This window comes from Ambystoma mexicanum, chromosome 4q, assembly GCF_040938575.1.
Source record: "Ambystoma mexicanum isolate Mex_15411 chromosome 4q, UKY_AmexF1_1, whole genome shotgun sequence".
NCBI lineage: Eukaryota > Metazoa > Chordata > Amphibia > Caudata > Ambystomatidae > Ambystoma > Ambystoma mexicanum.
The window spans coordinates 1,105,794,710-1,105,815,925 of record NC_090928.1 but is presented as its reverse complement, the minus strand read 5'-3'; the positions used below and the strand labels follow the sequence as shown (position 1 = coordinate 1,105,815,925).

Below are 21,216 nucleotides of genomic sequence, written 5' to 3'. Positions count from 1 at the left end.
CACCATAACAGTCTGACTGTTGTGTGAACATTTCGAGGCCCAGGCCGATGCTGTTGCCATAGTGAAGCTTGCGTGTCTATGGGCACTCACAGCAGTGACGCTGTTTGTGCAGGAGAGGAAGGGGGAGCTGCTATGCTATGTCACCGAAGCAGGGGCTGATAAAAGAGGTCAATCAAATGGTCAGGGGTAGAACCTGGTCTAGATTAATCGGATCTACGTGATCACTGCGTCATCAAAAATGTCGACTAAGAAAATGCACTTTCATTTTGGCGTGGCACAGTGATCACAAAAACCACTTGTTCCCTGCATCCCCCTACCTGCTTAGCTTTCGGGAGCACACTTCTGTGTGTGCCACTGACTCTCCTCTATCCCTGCCGTGTCAGTTCCCTGCCACTAACGTGGGTCAGAACTGGGGCTGCAGGGTCCTTTTTTCTTTTTACCTTTTTTCCCTTTCTTTATTGTTCCCCACTATCCACGTAATGGAAGCAGTGGACACCCCCGCAACCCTCCAGCCCATTACATTACACTGAACAAGAGGAGTGGGGGACATCCCCACAACCCCCACACCCTTTCAGTGTAATGGGAGTTCGAATTTGTGTATGGTGCAAGGGGCACAGGGTTGAATTAGTCTGCATTTATTTGTCGACATTTTGTTGTGATTCCGATGAATCCAAGATCTGTCACAGATTTAGCTGGTGGGGAACATAATCCTATGATGCAAGATCTGAGATGTTTACTCCGCTTAGAAGCCTGCAGCAAACACAAGAAGCTCTGTCTTGGAAGGGATGCATTTCATATAGTTGATACACACGTAGCTGTTGACTGATTGTTAGCATGAGGATATCAGGGACACTCACTGTTTGGCAGTACATCTTTTCCATCTGGAACAGGATCAGAGTGTTGTCAGGATGCCCATAATAACTAAGCAGATCGGGTCAGCTAGTGGGGGGAGGTGGATATTTCAAGAGCAGAGGGGCTAATGCAGAGCTTGGGCACATGCCACATATCTGCCCAAACAATGAGGACCTGTGTGGTACCTGCCAAATAACTGTCCAAACAGTTTCCGGCTCATTTCTGTTGCTTTGCCTACTTTCTGTTTGATTCAAATATGGCATCAGAAGTAATGTTGATTTACTTTCTAATGGTGCAAAATGTTAATTAAATATTATTGTTTCAGATTTTCCAGAGGCTAGCAGGGGAAGACATATGTGGTGTTCTTGACTGTAGAGTTCATGAGAATCGGGCCTACTTAATTTTATGTTCTTTACTCTAATATCCTTGTTTGTGGAAGAAAGTCTCCCATGTTTGTATCAGGGACCATTGGGCTTTTCTTAGGGACAGTGGTCAGAGAGAGGTGAAATAGGCTGTGTGCAGCAGAAGACTCTCACTTGGGGCAATATTCTGGGAGGCTCCCAGTCCACAATAGAGTAGACCTTTGCTTAGAGAGGATATAGTTTTACTGCACCAACTTCATGGACCAGATAAACAACAAAACCACACCTTATCAGGCTCATTCTGACCCTGGAAGTTGCATTTGCTATCTGTAGCACCTACAGGATGTCCAAATTGTGAACAATGCAGTACCCTAAGGAGGCATGGACAATTGCAATGCCATCTACATAGACAACACTGAATTCCTCTAGCGCCAAGTTTACCTACCCCTGTAAGGATGCATGGACATTTTATAATCCAAAGAATTAGCATGCGTATAATTTTAGTTGGCAGCTTCAGCTAGGGAATCCTGCTGCATGACCTCATTGTGCTCTAATCTATGCTATGTTAATAAATATGTGTCTACCATGGACAATCACTCAAGTGGCCTGTAACAGTGTGGGATTGTCCAGGAGTATTTTAGGCTAGTGACTAGATGGTTGGGCTGCAGTGTGTGTGGTTGTAGTGGATTGTAAGTGGGTTGTGTTAGATGGCATGTCAGAGGGACAGAGGTGCGTACTAATCATGGTGCTCTGATTTATTCCTGCATCTAAGGTATGCCTCTGACGGAATCCCATCTTTGTGGGTGTTGCTGCCTGACTTTGTTTGTTTCTATTCAAATGTGGTGCAGTGAATTCTGTCTCTGAAAGGGGGTCTGATTACCAGGGTCCCCTTGGCATCATTATAGTGCACATAGTTCCTGTAGGCAGAGTTGGCTTTTTAATCTTCCCCACCTCTGTTTCCAAAATGTAACAATTGTATATCTTAGTCAGTCTGGTGGAATCTAAATCTTTGCATATAAGCAAAGCCTGGTTGTGGCATGGTGACTACTCACAGCACTTATACAGCCAAAGCAATTTGATATCACAATAGTGTCAGCTCTGTGAGATTAGTCCAGCTATGACAGCACTGCTTTGTATTGTTGTGTGGTCTATTACTAGGATTCCGCCTCTTTGATCCCTGTGCAGGAAGGGCAGCAACTTCCCCAAAGGCACGGGAACCTCTCTCAGTAGGCCTCCTGGTAACTGGTGGATCAAAGGCAGCATTGACACAGCAAAGCCACACTCACACCAGGGTGCTGACCATTGGAGTACCTTTGAAGTGACTAAGACATGGGAAGGTGGCAGAGCTAAAGAAGCCTAGATAGGATAGACCAGGTGAGGAGTTCCACCATCTCTATTTATGTAAGGGGTCACTTCCATATCCTGTCCCCTCCCCATTTCCTTTAGGACACAGCACTCTGGGTGTGACGAAGGCCATGAGTTGCTTACCTGACTCTACCAGTTCAACGTGATGTTAGATGCTCCTAAGATCGGGCGTGGAGAAATACTAGTCTTATGCAAATACCATGCCAATCTGGTGAAAGAGCTCTGTATGTTTGGGAGTAGGTGGCAGTCAACTAATATATTAGCATTTAAAAGGACATCTTACGTCCATGCATAATCTCATCGTGTAGTCGGTCTTTGCTGCTAGGATGATGGGAGCACCCAATCAGATGACTCTGTCTCTTCTATAATCTGTTAACTGACCATCTCCTTTGATAAGTCATGAGGTTGTCATATAAACTATGAGGAACATTCCAGGCAGAATACTTCATAAAGTTCTCTAGTTTTTCGTCTTCCTTTTGAAATCTTCTGAGGACATGTTGACAATATCTGTTGACAATATCTATGGCTAGCTCCATCATCCCAATGAACATCACTTGCTCTAGTTCACTGTGTCAGAGGATCATCCTGAACGTTGCTTGGTGCAGCCACATGAGGACCAGACGGCCCTTTTGTTGCTATATTGATGGTGCCTCCTACTCTATGCCCTCTGTAGAAAATTGAGTTTTAAATAAACCAGTCAACATCGGTGCCATGTATAGGCTCATGAGGCAAGGGCATTTTCTGCAGGATGGTCACAATGCTGCTGAGTTTCCGATGGAAAAAGTCATAAGGTATGCTGGTATGTAGCAACACTGAGTCTGCCGTTAACCCCAGTTCCATCACTTCAATAAGGATTTTGCAAATAGGGAGCTGTATGTTCTTGAAAATTGTCTTCCTGCACATTTACCATTGTCTACTAACAATGCACCTTCCCTGAATGCTGTAAACAGGTCCTCTAGTAAACCTTATCATTCAAGGGTCCTCCTTCATTCTCTACGATGGCCACTGCAACATTGCCCATCTGCTGGGGCTGAGAGTTGTGGTTGGTGGGTTTACTGGGAACCCACCAGTACTTAGCATAATACCCAATGCGTCCACACACTTTACATAATTTGATATTGGTGGGACAATACTTGGTGGTAATGACATTGTTGGGGTCGCCACATCTTAGTCAATACACTGTAGCATGCGTGGTTGAGGCGTGGGCAGGAACTGCCCTTTTGACTTTTGCAGTGCCCTTCCTGCATCATTTAGCCAGTGCACAGGTGAGAGTAGGTCCTCCATTCCTTTTTTTATCTTGATTGCTTTGCATAATCCCTTTGATTGCTCAATGGTTTTGGCCTGGTGGATAGCTTGCTCGAGCATGGGATTGGATTCCCCCCGTAGGTCCTCATCACAAATTGGGCGTTAATCCGGTGAAATTTCTGCTCAACGGAAATAGTGTTATCTCTGGGTCATATTAGCGCCGCATCACAACCTAGCATGCATGTGGGCCCCATTGCAGCAGTATTACCGCAGGGTGGAAACAGCACCGAAATAAGGGTTGCTGCCAAAGTAGCGGATCAAATAGTACTACAACTGGCGACCACTGCACTATTAGCGCCAGCGCAAATTGCATCATGGCCAGAACAGGAAGCACTGTGTCAGCCATTTTAAAAAACACAATCCATCAAATATCTCCATTTCCTGCAGCCATCCTGACATGGAAACAAGCCAGGGTGCCTCAGGGGAGGATCAGAGGCAAGGTGGCAGAAAATCATCTGCGAAAACCAACATTTTGTGAGGGGAGCTGGTGGGCCTCACAGATGAGGTCATTGCCCACTGCAATAAACTATATGGCAGTCGGCAGCGTAGGACCACAGGACAGCCATCCGGCATGCCATCAGACAGAAGGTGATTGCAGTGGTGAGTGTACCCCATGATGGAAAGGACTGCCGCAAGCTGTGGAATTACCTGATGGTTAGGGTGTGGGGACTGCTGTCACAACACCACCAGGAGTCCCTGGCGACTGAAGAAGTCACTGTGGAGGCACTGGTCCTCACCACCTGGGAGGAAAAGTGCAGCACAGGGCTGGATATGGAAGGAACTGAGGGAGTCGGTGGTGCAGAAGCGGGTGCCAGCAGCAAGGAGGTAAGTGAACCCCCCTCCCACCACTAGTGCATGCATAAATGACAGCCAAACATAAGATGCCCCAGTGGACAGGTACACACGTCAGCAGACCCAGAGGTTGGGCATGTCAACAAGGTGGATTGACGAGGTGGCACATCAGCCACCCTCCACAACAGCCATGGGGCAAGGCACCAAGGGCAGCCCTAAGCATCACAGCAGTGGGAAGGGGTGGCAAGTGACCTATCCAGGTGCCATGCTCACCACACCCCTGATGGAGCACCCTGTGCCAGCAGCTGCTGCCGGCATGCTCACACCCCAGGCAGCCCTTGCCACTGCCGGGTAAGCATGCTCAGACACCTGAGCCAGACGTTGACACACCATCTTATGGCTCCCCTGACTTCAGCCCAGGGCCACGCACAGCCCCTCTCCCATATGCCACACACAACCAAGCAGCACCGTGCTGCACAGCCTGAAAGAGATGGAGTGCAGAGGGAGAAGGAGGCAATAGGGCGCACACACTCCGAACACCTGTAGGCAATCCGTAACTGCCTACAAGGGGCCACCCACAGGATTGTGCAGAACATGACGAGGAACCAGGCGGAGGCAGCTGCCAGTATGGCCCCCCTGACAGTATACAGACAGAGGGTCAGGGAGATGTCCAAAGGTGTCTCAGCACTCACTGATGCCATCCACCAGAGCAACACATTGACACGCCAACAGCTTTGGGGAACAGGCTCCATTCCTTCCAGTTCTACATCTCCCACAGAGGAGTCTCAACTGAGCACACCGAGGGGTCAGTCCCAGCGCCATCTGTGCCCAAGATCACCAGGAGCTGGCGGGGGGGGGGAGATGCCACGGTTGTAAAAAACATAGAGACACTTATCGCCATGGGAGGAGGGAGGTGGGATAGTGTGCTGGGGAGTTGGTGATGGGAGGAGGGATAGTGTGCCTCCGGAGTTGGTTGTTGGTGGTGGGTGGAGGGAGGGGGATCGTTAGGGCACATATTTAGAACAATACAGTTGAACTGCATCAATGCAAGGACATTCCTAATTGTGTCATTGTGGAGTTTATTTACAGAAGTGACAGTCACACAGCAGTGCATGACTTGTGCCAGGGATATTACTTAAAAGAAATTGTCAATCAATGCCTGGCGAGCCATTCTTCTATGCCTCACATCATCTCTGAGGTTGCCTGCTGTGGTCCCTTCCTCAGGCACTTCGTCATCATCACCTGCGGGTGGCATGTACATGTCAGGGGGTAAAGGTACATTCCTCCTTATGCAGATGTTGTGTTGCAGGGCACACACAAGCATTATTGTTTCTGATTTCTCTGGAGCGTACATAAGGGCCCTGCCTGTATGATTTAGGCCACAGAAATGTGCTTTCAGGAGTCCAAAAGTACATTCAGTGCACCCACAGGTCCTGCTGTGTGAGTGGTTGTAGGCTATGTTTTGCGGTGTTCATGGATCATGCACAGGGGTCATCAGCCAAGCCAGCTGTGGGTATCCAGAGTCACCCGCATTGGGAGAGGAAAAGACATTAGTCACTGTGAAATGTGTGGGGTGGACTTACACAGTATCATGGCAATGGCCATCATGTACATGCATATGGGGCTTCATCCCATGGCATGTGCCCGTAGAATGTCTGTGCATGCTGTGTCACCAGTATCATGCATTTTTCTGGCATTACTTGTGGCTGTTTGTTTGTTTGTTTGTTTGTTTGTTTATTTGGTATAGCGCAAAAACCAAACCCGCAAGGGTAACTGGGCGCAGGCAGCACAAGGATACTTGAGAACTTGGTTACAAGACAAAAAACGGTTATACAGATAAGATGAACGCATATACAGGCAGTACAGAAATACAGAAATGCAGATAGAGCAGGTTGTCTAGAAACCAGTAATCTAGTTATACTCATCCGCATGTCTCTAGAATAAGTGGCGGTAAGGTGGTCAGGCTAAGTGTCGATGGAACGAATCCAGGTCAGGACTTTCCGCCTGAAGCTAGTGTAGGGTTGGTCCATTCTGAGATCAAGGGGGAGTCTGTTCCAGGTTTGAGCAGCTATCCGCCCGCTGTGCTCTTTTTATATCTGGGCACCACTAATGTGTGGGCATTCGTCATTCTGGTGGGCCGGATTGAGATTCTCTTGTTGACTCTGTTTACCAGGTAGGGGGGCGCTATGTTGTTAAGGCATTTAGAGGTAAGGGATAAGGTTTTAAGCGCAATCCTGTCTTTGATTTTTAGCCAATGGATATTCTTCCTAGCGGTGGAGATATGAGCTCTGTTATGAATGTTTAAGGCTACTCTGATAGCGTTATTTTGGAGCGTTTGGAGTTTGTCATGGATGTGTTTGTTAGAGCCAGCATATAGGGCATTACAGTAATACAGCTTGGATATGATAAGTGCGTTCGCTAGAGTAATGCAACTAGTTTCCGTTAGGAATGGTCTGCATGCTCGGATCAGTTTGCAGGTGTATGCAGTGGAGGATGCTAGTGAGTTGGTTTGTTTCTTGAAGGTGAGCGCTGAGTCAAGATAGACCCCGAGAGTTTTAACTGCAGGCATCACTTTGATGACATTATTGTCTATGTTAAATGAAGCATAATTAGAGTCCAATTTTTTGATGGCCAACTCTGAGCCGAGGATCAGTAAGTTTTGTCGTCGTTCAGGCAGAGGCCGTGAGATGCCATCCATGCCTAAATGAGGAGATATATCTTATTCACTAAGGCTGTGTCCGCCAAGAAGTTGCCCGAAAGGGGGATAAGGATCTGCGTGTCATCTGCGTAATTAGTGTAGATGACACCCAGTCTGTCCAACTTGTCGAACAAAGGCTTAGTGAAGATGTTATACATCGTTGGAGATACACATGATCCTTGAGGGACACCGCATGGAACTTGTGTGGGATCAGCAGCTGCTAGTGGGGAGAATACTCTTATTGTCCAGTTTGCCAGGAAGGATTGTACCCAGGTTATGGCATCACTTGAAAAATGAGCGGCAGAACTGAGGTGATTGCATAAAACTGCGTGATCTACCAAGTCGAAGGCCGCAGAAAGGTCAAGGAGGAGTAGCATAGCTGATTTGCCATTGTCCTTCAACTCGTCAATTTGGGTCTTGAGGTCAATCAGGGCTGTCTCGGTACCATGAAGGGGACGGAAGCCTGATTGCCGAGAGCCTAGTAAATTGTTAGCTTCTAAGTAATCCTGAATTTGCAGATACGCTACTCTGTCGATGATTTTGAGCAAGAATGAGACGGTGGTGATGGGTCTGTAGTTTGTCGGTATAGCAGGGTCAAGTGTTTGTTTTTTTTAGGAGGGGGAGCACCCAGGATTGTTTTAGGTTATTAGGCACTAGGTTTGACTTAAAGGATGCATTAATGAGTTTAGAGATGAAGGGGGCTAGATCTCTAGCTGCATCTTTTATGATTTGGGGAGGGCAGTTATCTCATTTGCAGTTGGATGGTTTTAGAGATAGTATGATTTTTTCTGTCTCTAGTATGGTTATTTGTCTGAAGCTGAATGGGTGAGGAATGTTAGGCTGGTTTAGGGGCGGCTCTGAATGAGGTATGGGTTCAGTTTACAGGAGCAGGGCGGCTTTTTTATTTGGAATTTTGGTTTGGAGCAGACAAATTTTGCCCGCCAGGGCATTTTGTATATTAGTGCACCAGAGTTTATTTTTAGGGATGTTATCAGTCGGGGGTATGGGTGATTCCATTTCCCGGAGGATAGAGAATAGTTCCTTGGTATCTGATTTAGCCTTAGATATTCTGTTGTTAAAGGTATTCCTTTTGGTGGTTATAATTTCCTTTTTATACTGTTTGGCAAATGTGGCTAATTTGATTTTGTTCTCCACCGTGGGTGAGTGTTGCCAAATTGATTGTAACTTTCTTTTTTGAATTCTGAGGTCTTTCAGCTGTGGTGTGAACCAGTTGTTCAAATGACAGAGTTGTTTACTTTTGCGAGTTTTGGTGGGAGCATTCGAATCAAGTGCCTTAATCATCGTGCTGTTGTAAACTTCCACAAGCAGAGTAGGGTCTGTAGTATTGTCTAGATTGTCGAGTGTGGGGAGAAGGTGTGGTAGGAGTCGTTCTGCTGTGATATCTTTTTTATTTCTGGTGGGGAGAGGCGGGGCCATGAGTATAGGTTTGGGTCGGATAAGGTCAAGTGAGGCGTTGAATACAATTAAGTAGTGGTCGGTCCAAGATTGTGGCAGAATGTTGGTGTAGCTAATGTTGCAATTCCGATCAGCAACTCAGTCTAAGGTCCTACCTTTGACGTGAGTGGGGGAGGAGACTTTTTGAGTTAAGGCATAGTCATTCAAGAGTGTAGCAACGGATAGGGCGTGTTTGTCATTACAGTCATTGAAGCCCAAGTTAAAGTCTCCCAGTAGTAGGATTTGAGCATGGTCTTTAGTGTTATTGGTTAAGATACTAGTTACGTCATCTTCAAAGGATCCTAGTGGTCCAGGAGGTCTGTAGATGACGTGCATAGTGAGGGTACGGTTGCACGAGAGGTGAAGTTTAGCAGTAAGGAGTTCACATGATTGAAATAGTACATTAGTAGCTAATTTGATGGGTAGAGTGGATTTGTGGATAATGGCTAGGCTACCTCCTTTGGTGTGAGGTCTGTCAACTCTTAGTAGTTGGTAGCCATCCGGTATTGCTAGCATGATGGCCGGGCCAGCCGCCTCATGGAGCCATGTTTCGGTTATGACTAGTAGGTCTAGGTTCTCATTAGTTAAGGTGTCAGAGATCTCTGTAGCGTGGGCTACCATAGATCTAGCATTGACTAGTGAACCAGTTAGTGATAAGGTATTGGCTGGTGTAGTAGTGGGAGGTTGTTTATTTTTGGTTAGGGTGTGTCTTGTGACGGAGTCTGGTTGGATGTTGTGATAGGGGCAGATTTGGTATGTTGCGAGCGTTTGTTTGCTAGATCAATGTGACCTCTGTGGTTATAGTAGGATGATGGTTCATGTAGGCTGGGCAATCTTGTCCTCAGTCTCATGTTTCTATCTTTAGGAGGGTGTGAGGCGGCAAATGCAAGTGCCATAGTGGTGAGGAGGCTCAGTATAAGGTGAAGTGTTTGGTGTGGGGAAGTTTTCATAGTGGTCATGGGCAGGGAGGAGTTGGTAAGGCAACTCCAGGTTTGGACTAAGGGTGTAGGCTGGTGGCGTGTGCAGGGTGTATGTCTAAATTAGTTATGGTAATTGGGTGGCAAGGAGGTTGAGCAGTCTAGTGAGAGTCCGTGTGCTGGTAGTTAGGTAGTCTAGGCGGGAGCAAGAGTGCTTAGACCTAGGTAGGCAGGCGAGCTGGGCAAGTATAAGTGGTGGCAGGCTGGCAATGCAGGTTAGCTAACTAAGGCAGTATTTCGCCTAGATGTGAGAGTCACAGCGCAGCCAGAAATCACATTAAAAGCATAGTAAAAACCGGGTCAGTGTTTCACCTAGATGCGAGAGTCACAGCGCAGCCAGAAATCACATTAAAAGCATAGTAAAAACCGGGGCAGTGTTTCACCTAGATGCGAGAGTCACAGCGCAGCCAGAAATCACATTAAGGAACAACATGTAACTAGTGCAGTTCACAGTGAGACGTTAGTTGCAATGTTTGCTGTGTGTTGCTCTTATGCATGTAGCATGCTGAGTTGCCTACCGGCCTTCACTACTTTGTCATTGCTTTGGCTCATGCTTATTACATTGTGGTACATGTAGTCATGTGTGTGGTTTGTACCCAAGAATTGTAATACTGACACTAACTTTAGCAGTCGGGGCACAGCTGTATGGATGCTTATCCTGCTCCCTAGGTCCTCATGTATTGTACTGAGCAGCTCATAAACGGTCTCTCTGTTCAGGCGGTACAGGGTCACCAAATGGGTGTCAATGTGGGTCCCCAGTGATGGAATGACCCTGGGGATGGGTGCACATCTGGCTTGGGCTCTTCTCCGCCTCCCCCACTTTCCTGTACTCCCGGTACCATGGCATGGTTGTCCTACATCTCTACTTCCAGGTGCAGCTGCCTGACCCAGCTCACAGTGAATAATGACAGCATGGTGTTGGAAACAGTGTTTGGGGTAGGGGTGTGCCTTATGTAGCCATCTGGAGTGCATTGAGAGCACCTGTGACTTAATTTCTGAGACCTGTGTTCATTTACCTCCAGATGCACGCTGGAGGTAATTGTGCTGGTGTTTGACAATATTAATAGTGCTGCACATGGACTTGTGATTTGGCTGTGAATGCGCTTGGCTTTTCCCGCACAGATACCGCTGGCTGTAATAGCGCTGACTGTAATAGCGCGGGTTGATTTTACAGTTGCCGGTATTTGCGCTGGCTTGTGATCCGGCGGAGCGGTATTGACAGTGCTAAATCCGTTACCGCCCCTTTTAAGGGTTACCGCCCAACTTGTGATGAGGTGGCCCATAGTCTTTCTCAGAGGCATGGGTTGCGTGTGGACTACAAGCCGATCTTGTCGTGAAATTTCAGGATACAGGTAATGTTCTAAGGTCATTAACAAAGTAATTGATGGTTTCATTCTGCTGAAGTTCCTCATTCTTGCATTAAGGGTACAAGGTGTCTGGATAGGTGTTGGCCTTCTAACCCCAGACAATGCATCAATGCACCTTTATTGTTCAACCTGTATATGCGCCCTCTGCTGGAAATTTTGAGACGACATGGGATGAGTTTCCATTCTTACGCTGACGACACCCAAATCTTGGTCAGGATTGTTAATTTTGATGAAGCATTTGGCAAATTAGGGCATTGTTTGGAGGAGGTTGGTTGTTGTCCAACAACCAGCTTCAATTAAATGCAGCTAAAACCAAACTGATTTTGTTCGGTCCAAAACATCTTCTCACGGCTGCCAAGATGTTGCTTTTCCCGGTTCTCTTGGGAACTAGCTTAAAATGTGTCTCCAAGGTTAAACATCTAGCCTGTGTTTGGTAAGAGGATTTGGGCAGTGAAAGTCAGATTGGAGCAAAGGTCCAGGCACTGCATTATATGTTGAGACTTTTACGTCAGGTGCTCCCCTACCTTCCTGTGGAAGATCATGCACCAGTGGTGAGTGCCCTGACTAATGCACACCTGGACTACTGCAACAGCCAACTGCCTGGTATCCCTGCAAAACAAATGCTGAGACTTCAAAAAGCCCAAAATGCAGCTATCAGGGAGATCTGTAAGCTTGTCATAATGGCCCATGTGTCTCCATCTCGTCAAGCCTTACATTGGCTCACGGTTGAAGGCTGCATTAGATTTAAGGTGGCCTGCTTTATTTTTAAATGTCTACATGGGCTGGCTCCGATATATCTGAGTGAATTGATCCGGCCTTATCAACCTATAGGATCTTTGCGGTCTAGTAACTGTCATCTCCTCCCACACTCAGCTGACTCATCAAGAGGAGATAGAGGATTTGCCATCTTCGGCCCAAAACATTTGGAACTCACTCCCAATTGAAATTAGGGCCATTAAATCCCTATGCCAGTTTCGCAGAGCTTTGAAGACTTCTCTTTTTAGGTCGTTTCTTCTCAGATGCGTTGCTGTGTTGCATTTCCGTTGTGGGCTAGTGTTGCTTTGAATGTGTATGATTTCATCTGTGCCGCTATACGGTTTGGTCCGTCAAGTGCACGATATAAATGCAAAATACTAATACAAAGATCACCTCCTTGAGGGCAATAGTAAATCTAGTGCCCTGAGTCTCTGCCAGGTAAATTTTTAATGCTTCCTGTCAGCGTTTCCTGAGCATGTCAGGGTTGCCAGGGAATGGGAGTGATTTTCGGGGACCATCCAGGAGATTAATCTGTTGTTTATTTTTTTATGTATTTCTCTCCTTTCCAAAGCAAAATGACACAAGGTTTCCAATGAACACAATGTCCCTTTATTTCTTTCTGCTTTTTTTGTTGTTACAGGGAATTAGCTGTGCACTCTGGTGCCCCTGTTGCCACTGCTTTGTGCTTAGAATGAGCAGGGCCAGTAACAGGTCCCTTCTCTTTCTGTTTGTTTGTTTGTTTGTTCCTCTTCGCTTTGGTACAGTTCACAGAGAAGTCATGCAAGAGAGCACTGGGGAATCTGCAGGTTGATATGAGGCGCCGATACCATGATCCATCAGCAGGCACATGCATACTTGCCTTTAAGCATGTCACAGAAAGCGTGACTTGGTTACGAGGTGGGGGAACAATAGCAATGAATGGTAGCTGAACATCGTGTTAAGCGTGGATTGTCCTGCATGTGCAGGAAGATGGACGTCCGACGCTGAGTTGCCTGCTGGGGACTGCAACTGTACAGAAAAGGCTTAAATTGGGCAATATCCCAGTAGCAATAGCGCTACCGCAACTCGGTCCGGTGCAATTTGCGCCGGATCACGAGTTGCGGTGGGGCAGTAAATCCCCATTCCCCATTGGGTCCACAGCAAAAAGCTGGAGTTAAAAATGATATTTTCCTCCTAACTTGTGAACTGGCCAGCCCTTAAATGCAGCGGTAAAATGCACACCCATTTGTGATGTTTGTGGGTGATTTGACTCCAGGCATAACAAGCTCAATTCAAACTGTGAGGACCCTGCGGTGCATCCACGTTGGAGATGCATGTGTCCAGGGTGATCTGGCATCGTTGCAGCGCTGGTGGCTGCCGATCATGTTGCCAATTTGTGCTAATGCGGACACAGACAGCAGTAATAGTTCTGGTCTTTATTAGTTGCAATGCAGTGCATCAACCTTCGTTCACAGCCATCGACCAAAAGAGTCAGTGGCAATCTCTCACAGATGCCATTATTTTCTGTTGCATCATAACAATTCTCAACCAATGTCAAATGCCTGCAATTACAACACACGTGTATATTGTTTACACAGAATCACATTGATTATTTGTGACACATCCCAGGCCTGGACCCTGCATTACAATTCAAAAGGTGCAAAAAAGTGACAAGTCTGGGAGTTCAGTCTATGACTCACTCAGGGCAAGTGGTTATCCAGGCGATGGACTAGCTCAACATCTGCCATCAAGCCTACATAAAAAGCCTTCCTCCAGGAAATCTACACAGTATACACTGGTATATTTCAAAGATCTCCAGTGCCTCTTAAGGGGAAGCAACATGACTAGCAATTCTTCAGCTTAAGAAATTCGTGATGATGCCTGATTGTATTATCTAGTTTTCTAAAACCTCACTTGGTTTTATTCTTCTGCTGAAGTCCACAGCCTAGACCCATTGTGAAATGAATACATAATGCAGATGTTTGTGGACCTTCAGTGGTAAGCAGCTGCAACAATAGCCTACTGAACACTAAGTGAAATACATGTGTGTGTGTTGATCACCCCATTTCTCTTTCTTTAGAATGCATGCCAGACTATTTTGGAAAGGCTGGAGCCATACAAGTCGTCTAACCCCAATGGATCATGGGAAGAATGGGTATGTTCCTGTTTAAACGTCCACAAGATGTTACTAATTCTCTTATTTCAGGATCCAAGAGTATTATCGAGAGATGAGGGGCCATATGAATAGTTGTTGCATTTTAAAATAGTTATGGTAAGAAACAGGACTAAGTGGAGAGAGGCCTAGTGCTCAAGAATAAAACAACAAAAAATATCGAGGATTTGATCAAAACCAAACCAACGAGCCAAGAGTGTACAACAAGGTGATGCACAGTTCCTACACACAAGAACCTTAAGGTACAGAACTGTATTAGTATAACATCATGTAATGCCTTTCATAACACAAGGAGCAACCCCCCTAAACTGAGTTTACAAAAACAATGACTAGAACCATGGCAGGTGGAAGAGGAAGGCAGTTCACAGTTACACGAAGGCTCCCCTCAGACACAGCAGTCATCAGCGCAGTGTCCCCTTCTCATTCTAGCATGAGGCCCAACATTTGAAATATGAACCAGTAGAATACTTCTGGGCTAATAGCATTGTCTCTGGCCTAACTAATTTCAAAACTTGACTTTCCCCATCAGTCATCAAGAACGGATAATCACTTTCAGCTCAAAGAAACTAAACAACCATTCAAATTCCTCAAATATTAAAATGTTGTTGGTGTTCAGTTTTGGGGACCTGCATTTTGTCAAGGTTAATGAATGTAAGTGGTCCTCAATCTACACGTTTAAACAGATGGGTGAATGGGGGTTTGTTTTGGGGGACTCCAGAGAGCTTTGAATTATTTCTCTTTAACATGTCCAAGTATATTTTCAAAAGGTTTTCCCAGATGTTGCGATGGGCCATGACATGTAGACTCACATTGGTGGCTCTTGAACGGGTAATCTGTTGCGGCTCCTTTATTCCTAAGAACACATATGCCTAGAGATGTACTGTTCCACACCGCTTTCATTCAACTGTGTTCCCCCAGACAGCCACAATGAGACTCTCATATCAAGGAAAAACATGATCAGTGCTGGAAGCCATCTCGGGCGCTGCTTCAATGACAGAAGCGCCTAAACCATGATATGTGTAGCTGAAGACTGGCACTGGCACAGCCAGCCATCTTCACTGTGTTCTGAGAACAACCTAAATGCTGTGGCTCTACTGTTTTAGGGTCCTTATCAGTGCCTACACTAACGGCACCATAAGAACTTAGGCCCCTCTTGTTTTGAGGTCCAAAAAAAAATCTTCTGTTCATTGCGAGTGGAGGATGAGCCAATGCTAAAGGGTGAATGTTTGTCCCATCTGGTGCTGCCCCTGTAGCTATAAGAAGGTACTACATTTTAGTAATCCAAATGAAAACCTCAAAACATTGAGTTAGACTAGAAACATCTAATGTATGAATTCAGGCTCCTTGCCCTCCTTCCCCCTAGGTATATTGCTGGATATGTTTGAATTAGTAACAAAAAGGTTTTACATCAAGTTAGTGGCCAACGGGTGCAATTTCCCACTAGACTGGGGCACTAAACCTGACCGGCCCAGTCCTTTAACACCCCAACCGCACCAGGTTTTCAAGATAACCAGTAGCTATGTAAAGAACACCGTGTGCATGTATTGCTTCCTAATATACTTGTTTGGTTATACTGAAACATGGAGTAGATCTGGCTCATCTGGATTGGACCTGTGCACCCCAATATTAACCCAACCTCTTTTTTCTGGGGGTACGTTATGTGGCTAATGGACAAATCATCAAAAATATTGCACTCATGGTGCTGTAGGAGAAACCAGGATTGTGGATCACAAACTAAAACGATGCACATTTTACTTTGCTACATGCAACCGCATTGCAAGGAGCGTGATGCGGATCGGGGCCCATCACACTGAGAGACGTTTTTCAAATACTCAGGACAAAATTAGTACTTTCATCAGCTGACAACAACTTGCTTTTAGTTACTTAAAATATTATACTTAAGAAAAGGCATTTGGTCAATGAGAGTTACTGTGACAGAACAGAGAGGTTGATATTTTATGGTAGCGAACAGTGCCAATGTACCAGTTCCATACACCTGGTAATCATTAAATACTGAGGCTGAAATCAAGTATCCCTTCAGGAGAGAACAGTATGCCACGTGTCCAGTCAGACTATGGAAAATAATCAAGTTTCCTCAAACAATGGGGCACTCTTGCTGCTTAACGGTGGCTAATTAATTTATGGAATAATGTGTCAGAGAGCAAAATCTGCAATTTATTTGTGCACCAACTACACACATATTCTGAGCAGGCGTGTTTTGCACTATTTCAAGGCTCAGTTCAGTCTTGTTTTTCTCAGCATCAGAGCTGTAATTCTGTGCCAAGCCTCATAAAAGCGTCAGAGCTGTAATACTGTACCAAGCCTGATCACAGCATCAGACCTGTAATACTGTTCCAAGCTTTATCACAGTGTCAGAGCTGTAATGCTGTTCCAAGCCTCATCACAGCATCAGAGGTGTAATACCGCTCCAAGTTTTATCACAGCATCAGAGCTGCAATACTGTTCCATTCCTGATGACAGTTTCAGAGCTGTAATACTGTTCCATGTCTGATCACAGCGTCAGAGCTGTAATACTGTTCCAAGACTGATCACATCATCAGAGCTGTAATACTGTACCAAGCCTGATCACAGCATCAGACCTGTAATACTGTTCCAAGCCTTATCACAGCATCAGAGCTGTAATACTGTTCCAAGCCTTATCACAGTGTCAGAGCTGTAATGCTGTTCCAAGCCTCATCACAGCATCAGAGCTGTAATACCGCTCCAAGTTTTATCACAGCATCAGAGCTACAATACCGTTCCTAGCCTGATCACAGTGTCAGAGCTGCAATACTGTTCCATGCCTGATCACAGCATCAGAGCTGTAATACTGTTCCATTCCTGATGACAGTTTCAGAGCTGTAATACTGTTCCATGTCTGATCACAGCGTCAGAGCTGTAATACTGTTCCAAGACTGATCACAGCATCAGAGCTGTAATACTGCTCCAAGTCTTATCACAGCATCAGAGCTACAATACCGTTCCTAGCCTGATCACAGTGTCAGAGCTGCAATACTGTTCCATGCCTGATCACAGCATCAGAGCTGTACTACTGTTCCATGCCTGATCACAGTGTCAGAGCTGCAATACTGTGCCATGCCTGATCACACAGGTGTCTCATCTGATACCCGCTAAAGAGCCCACCAAAGACAAAACTGAGGAGGGCCCTTTTGGCGAGAAACACGTATCAACTCAAATTATGTATATAATAGGAGCATAAATTAATGAAGGGTTTTGGACTCAGTAAATTCTTTGAGGATCCCTACCTATTTTCCCTTTGATTAATATTAGGTGTGTTCATCGTTATCACTAAAACTACATGTATTCTAGATTTTCAATTGTATTCATTTGATAAGTGGGCGGTGTACCTCTTTCCAAAGTAAGGATAGTGTGAACAGCCATATTAATATTGATATCTCTGGGGGCCATGGATGCATTACATTGCATTATTTGACATGTATGTAATTTTCTTTAGGTATCCGCTGCATATTTGGACCGTGTGAGTCTATCGGCTACTGGATTTTACAAGTAAGTCTAGCATAATAAAACCTGCGAGTGCACTGATAGTCCAGTCATTATTGATGTACGAATGTCACTGCTCTTTAATTGAAGCAAAATGCTGGGAGAATGTGGTGATCATGGTCCCTTTAAGTAAACTTCCCTTTCATTTAATGGGTTAAATACCACATAGTAAGGTAGCTAGGGACTTTACACAAACTCTTCAGAAATTCAAAACCCTGGGGTTCTTTCTGAATTCAACAGTTTCTTAAATACAGGTATTATTTACAGTCAGGATTTCAACTCATCAGAAAACCCGAGATAGGAGAAATTACATCACACATCTGATGACCTCACAGGACGTAACAACACACACTCGTTGACCCTGATGTGATCACAGGAAGATCCGTCACATATCCTTTAGTCTGGATGATAACATAGCAAGTGTCATCGCGGGAATACAAACATTGAATTAAGCTTAAAGGATAGTTCCGGGACTTTTTTTTTATTGTCCCTACGGGTCGGCCATGTGTTTGTAAGCATAAATCGGTAGATCGTAGGAAACTTTCCTATGGACCTTACCCGACTTTTCGCCCATTATCGCACTCGAAATCAGCCTCCATTTTGTGATAATCCTATCATTCCGCCGCATCGACCTGGCTCACCTGCCTTTGCGGCACTAAATCAAATCCCCCGCCCCTGAAACAGACTTTATCAAAACATTCATATTCCCCGCCTCTATCCGTGACGTGACTGAGCTGCGTAGGCAAACGCGCCCAGGCGTCTTCTACGCGACTCCACACAGACCCCGGAAATCAACACAGATCAGCTCACAATACAGCGCACCACAATTCGGAATATGAAACTGTACTTTGAAATCAAACCGCAAGATTGTAAATGTGGTAAAGTACATTTATTTGACATCAAATGTTTAGAGAATATTCAGCGATTTGCATTTTTATTTGCTCATGTTCCAAAAAGTTCGTATTGAGGAACGCGATGGTCCTTTGCTGTACACAGGGTCTTAGAGCATCTCACAATACAGCACCACAATTCGGAATGTGAAACCGTGGTTTAAAAGCAAACGGCAAGATTGTACATTTGGCAAAGTACGTTTATTGGACATCAAATGTTTAGAGAATATTCAGCGATTTGCATTTTTCTTTGCTCTCGATCCAAATTAGTTCGTCTTGAGGGAAGCGATGTTCGTGTGCAGTACACAGGGTGTTGGTTTACGATAAAAATAAGCTCTTCGGTCGCACTGATAATCGCATGGCTGTTCCAACAACGAGGCACTAGGCCACCACAACGGTAGGTATGTTGCATCTAACCGTTAGTACCGCGTAAGGGCATACTTGTACTTGGCGATCGTCCCATAAAATGGTCAGGGTGGTAACGTTGTTCACGCGGAGAAGCAACTGGCGGCTGTAGAAGCCGTCCGCCGGTGTCTGGTACTCGTGACACAGACAGTAGTGAATGATGTACCTAAAAACATAAAAAATGAAATTAGTCTCACCATCAGATCCTTATTAAAATTATTCATTTCATAGCGAGGACAGCGCTACTGGGTGTACACAAGTGTTTAAAGGCGTGGCGAGGCATGGAGGGGGGGGGAGTGGAGTACAAGGTAAGTAGCATAAAATAATAAATAAATAGGGCCAGCTGGTGGCAAGTGCAAGGTAAGTGCAGAACAAGTGCTGGGAAGGGGGGGCTGTAGGATACTGAGACAGTCCCCCAGTGCAGGGGTTGACAGGGAGGCAGTGCAGGTGGAGAGTGGAAGGGCCCAGGACCGAGGTCGCAGACAGTGGACCAGTTGTAGCAGGGGAGAGGGAGAGAGAAAGCAGAAGCAAAGAGGAAGGTTTTGAGGTGCTTCAGTAAAAGCAGATGTTTCTCCTCAAGATAGTGCGCGGTAGAAAACAATATGCCACATAGAACGAACAAGTACAACTGAACCCGTCTTTAAAGCCACTGTATAGTAATGAAATTGCGGTATAAACTCATCAAAAGTTACTTACATTATATTTGCATTTTCCATTGTGTCTCTGTGTAGGGCAGACCCGAAACACCACTCCTTCTTTGCCGACGTTACTTCTTCTAATGAACGTGGCTCATCGTTTCGTTTCTGAAATTTTATTCATTATCTTTTCTTAGTCTTTCAGGATGGTCCCGGCCTGTCAAGGTCAAATCACAATAGAACCTTATATTGGGTCGTGGGCCGTTCCGCCACCCGAGCAAAACATCAAAGCAGCTGACCTTCACTTTGAGCGAGCACACATTTCTAGTTAGCTGCAGTTAGTGTAAGGGCATCTTGTCTGCGTGCCTTTTTTTTTATTGTCCCTATGGGTCGGCCATGTGTTTGTAATACGGAAACATTCTATAATTTTTGTAAAAATGATTTATATTACTGTTTGGTTTAATTGCAATGGGCCTGCAACATGAGGAGACTCGAGAGAACAGACAATCAAATTACAATCATTTAAACCGTGATGTGTATTTCTCAATGAGCTCTGCTTTAGGTGGACATGGAACAGAGGCAATGTTGGGTGGCAATGCAGTTGTCCCCTGCATAGGTTCGTTCACCACTCCATGTATGTGCCTATCGAGGACATCTACGATAAGTCTCTCAATAAACTCATATTGCATATCCTCAAACACTGGTTTGATCACCCATTGTTTACTTCTTTTAGTGAAGGCCTTATTGTAGCGAAGCGTCCCTAAAGTTCCGGTCGTCCTACTTTGTTGACGGCCAACATTATGGTTATGTGCCAAGACCGCTAGAAGAGTCCGATTTATCATGCCTTCCATGCCAAAATGCAATCTTTTGGGCCTGTACTTTAGGCACATATTGTGGAACACCTCCAAATCTCCTGTGTGGCAGAATTCCGTGAGTCCCCTCAAATCTCTTGTTATAGTTTTATCAAATACAATCTTTTCAATGGCCTTGTGAGTGGGTGATGAAGGAATCAACCACTTCTTCTTCCGTGCTTCCTCTGTGGACAAATGGCCATGTTCACATTTGTGGAAATGCTCATTTGTCGACCATCGATGTACGTTGCTACAGTGCAACATTACTGACCGCCATTTTTCCAGTAGAATTTCCAACGACCCTTCACATGTTTTTGAGCTCCACCAAAGATGGTTGCTGATTGACTTGGACCACTGTGAAATACCTTGCATATCTTTTTTTTTTCCTGCAGCCGACAATTTTTTATTGATTGTTTTTGCAAGATGCCATACGTCAAATTGGTGATTTATATTTTTGTACTCTTCTCTCATTGTCTTGGCAATTGAAACGTGTCTGTCCGTGGCTATCAGGTCGATCACCATTCCCCGCGATTGTAGTTCTTGCAATGATGCTACAAAGCCAACTTTCTCCATGGCCACTGAGGATGTACTTTGTGACACCTGCACGACCACCGAACTCACAATTTTCTTACTTTCCATGTCCTGAAAGTGGTAGGTGCAGTACTTGGCTGAAAATCCTGGGCTGTCGCACTGTCCATCACCGGCTAGCCTGAAGCGTTTGCCCGCGAATGTACTTTCCATTGACATTTTTTCCATTCTCCAAGCTTCGCTGATGGCTGGAAATAGATAATCGGTTTGGTATTTGTAGAACTGACTTTTCGCAATGAAATGG

At 45.4% G+C, this 21,216-nt stretch overlaps 1 protein-coding gene across 1 annotated transcript in view; it reads left to right on the top strand.

The window, feature by feature from the left end:
• LOC138468215 (xanthine dehydrogenase/oxidase-like) overlaps positions 1-21,216 on the top strand; it is a 551,126-nt gene that overhangs the window by 461,738 nt on the left and 68,172 nt on the right. The window contains exons 30-31 of the mRNA XM_069608675.1: positions 13,989-14,063; positions 17,557-17,609. Of these exons, the coding sequence (XP_069464776.1) occupies positions 13,989-14,063; positions 17,557-17,609 (128 nt within the window). The remainder of the gene's footprint in view (positions 1-13,988; positions 14,064-17,556; positions 17,610-21,216) is intronic.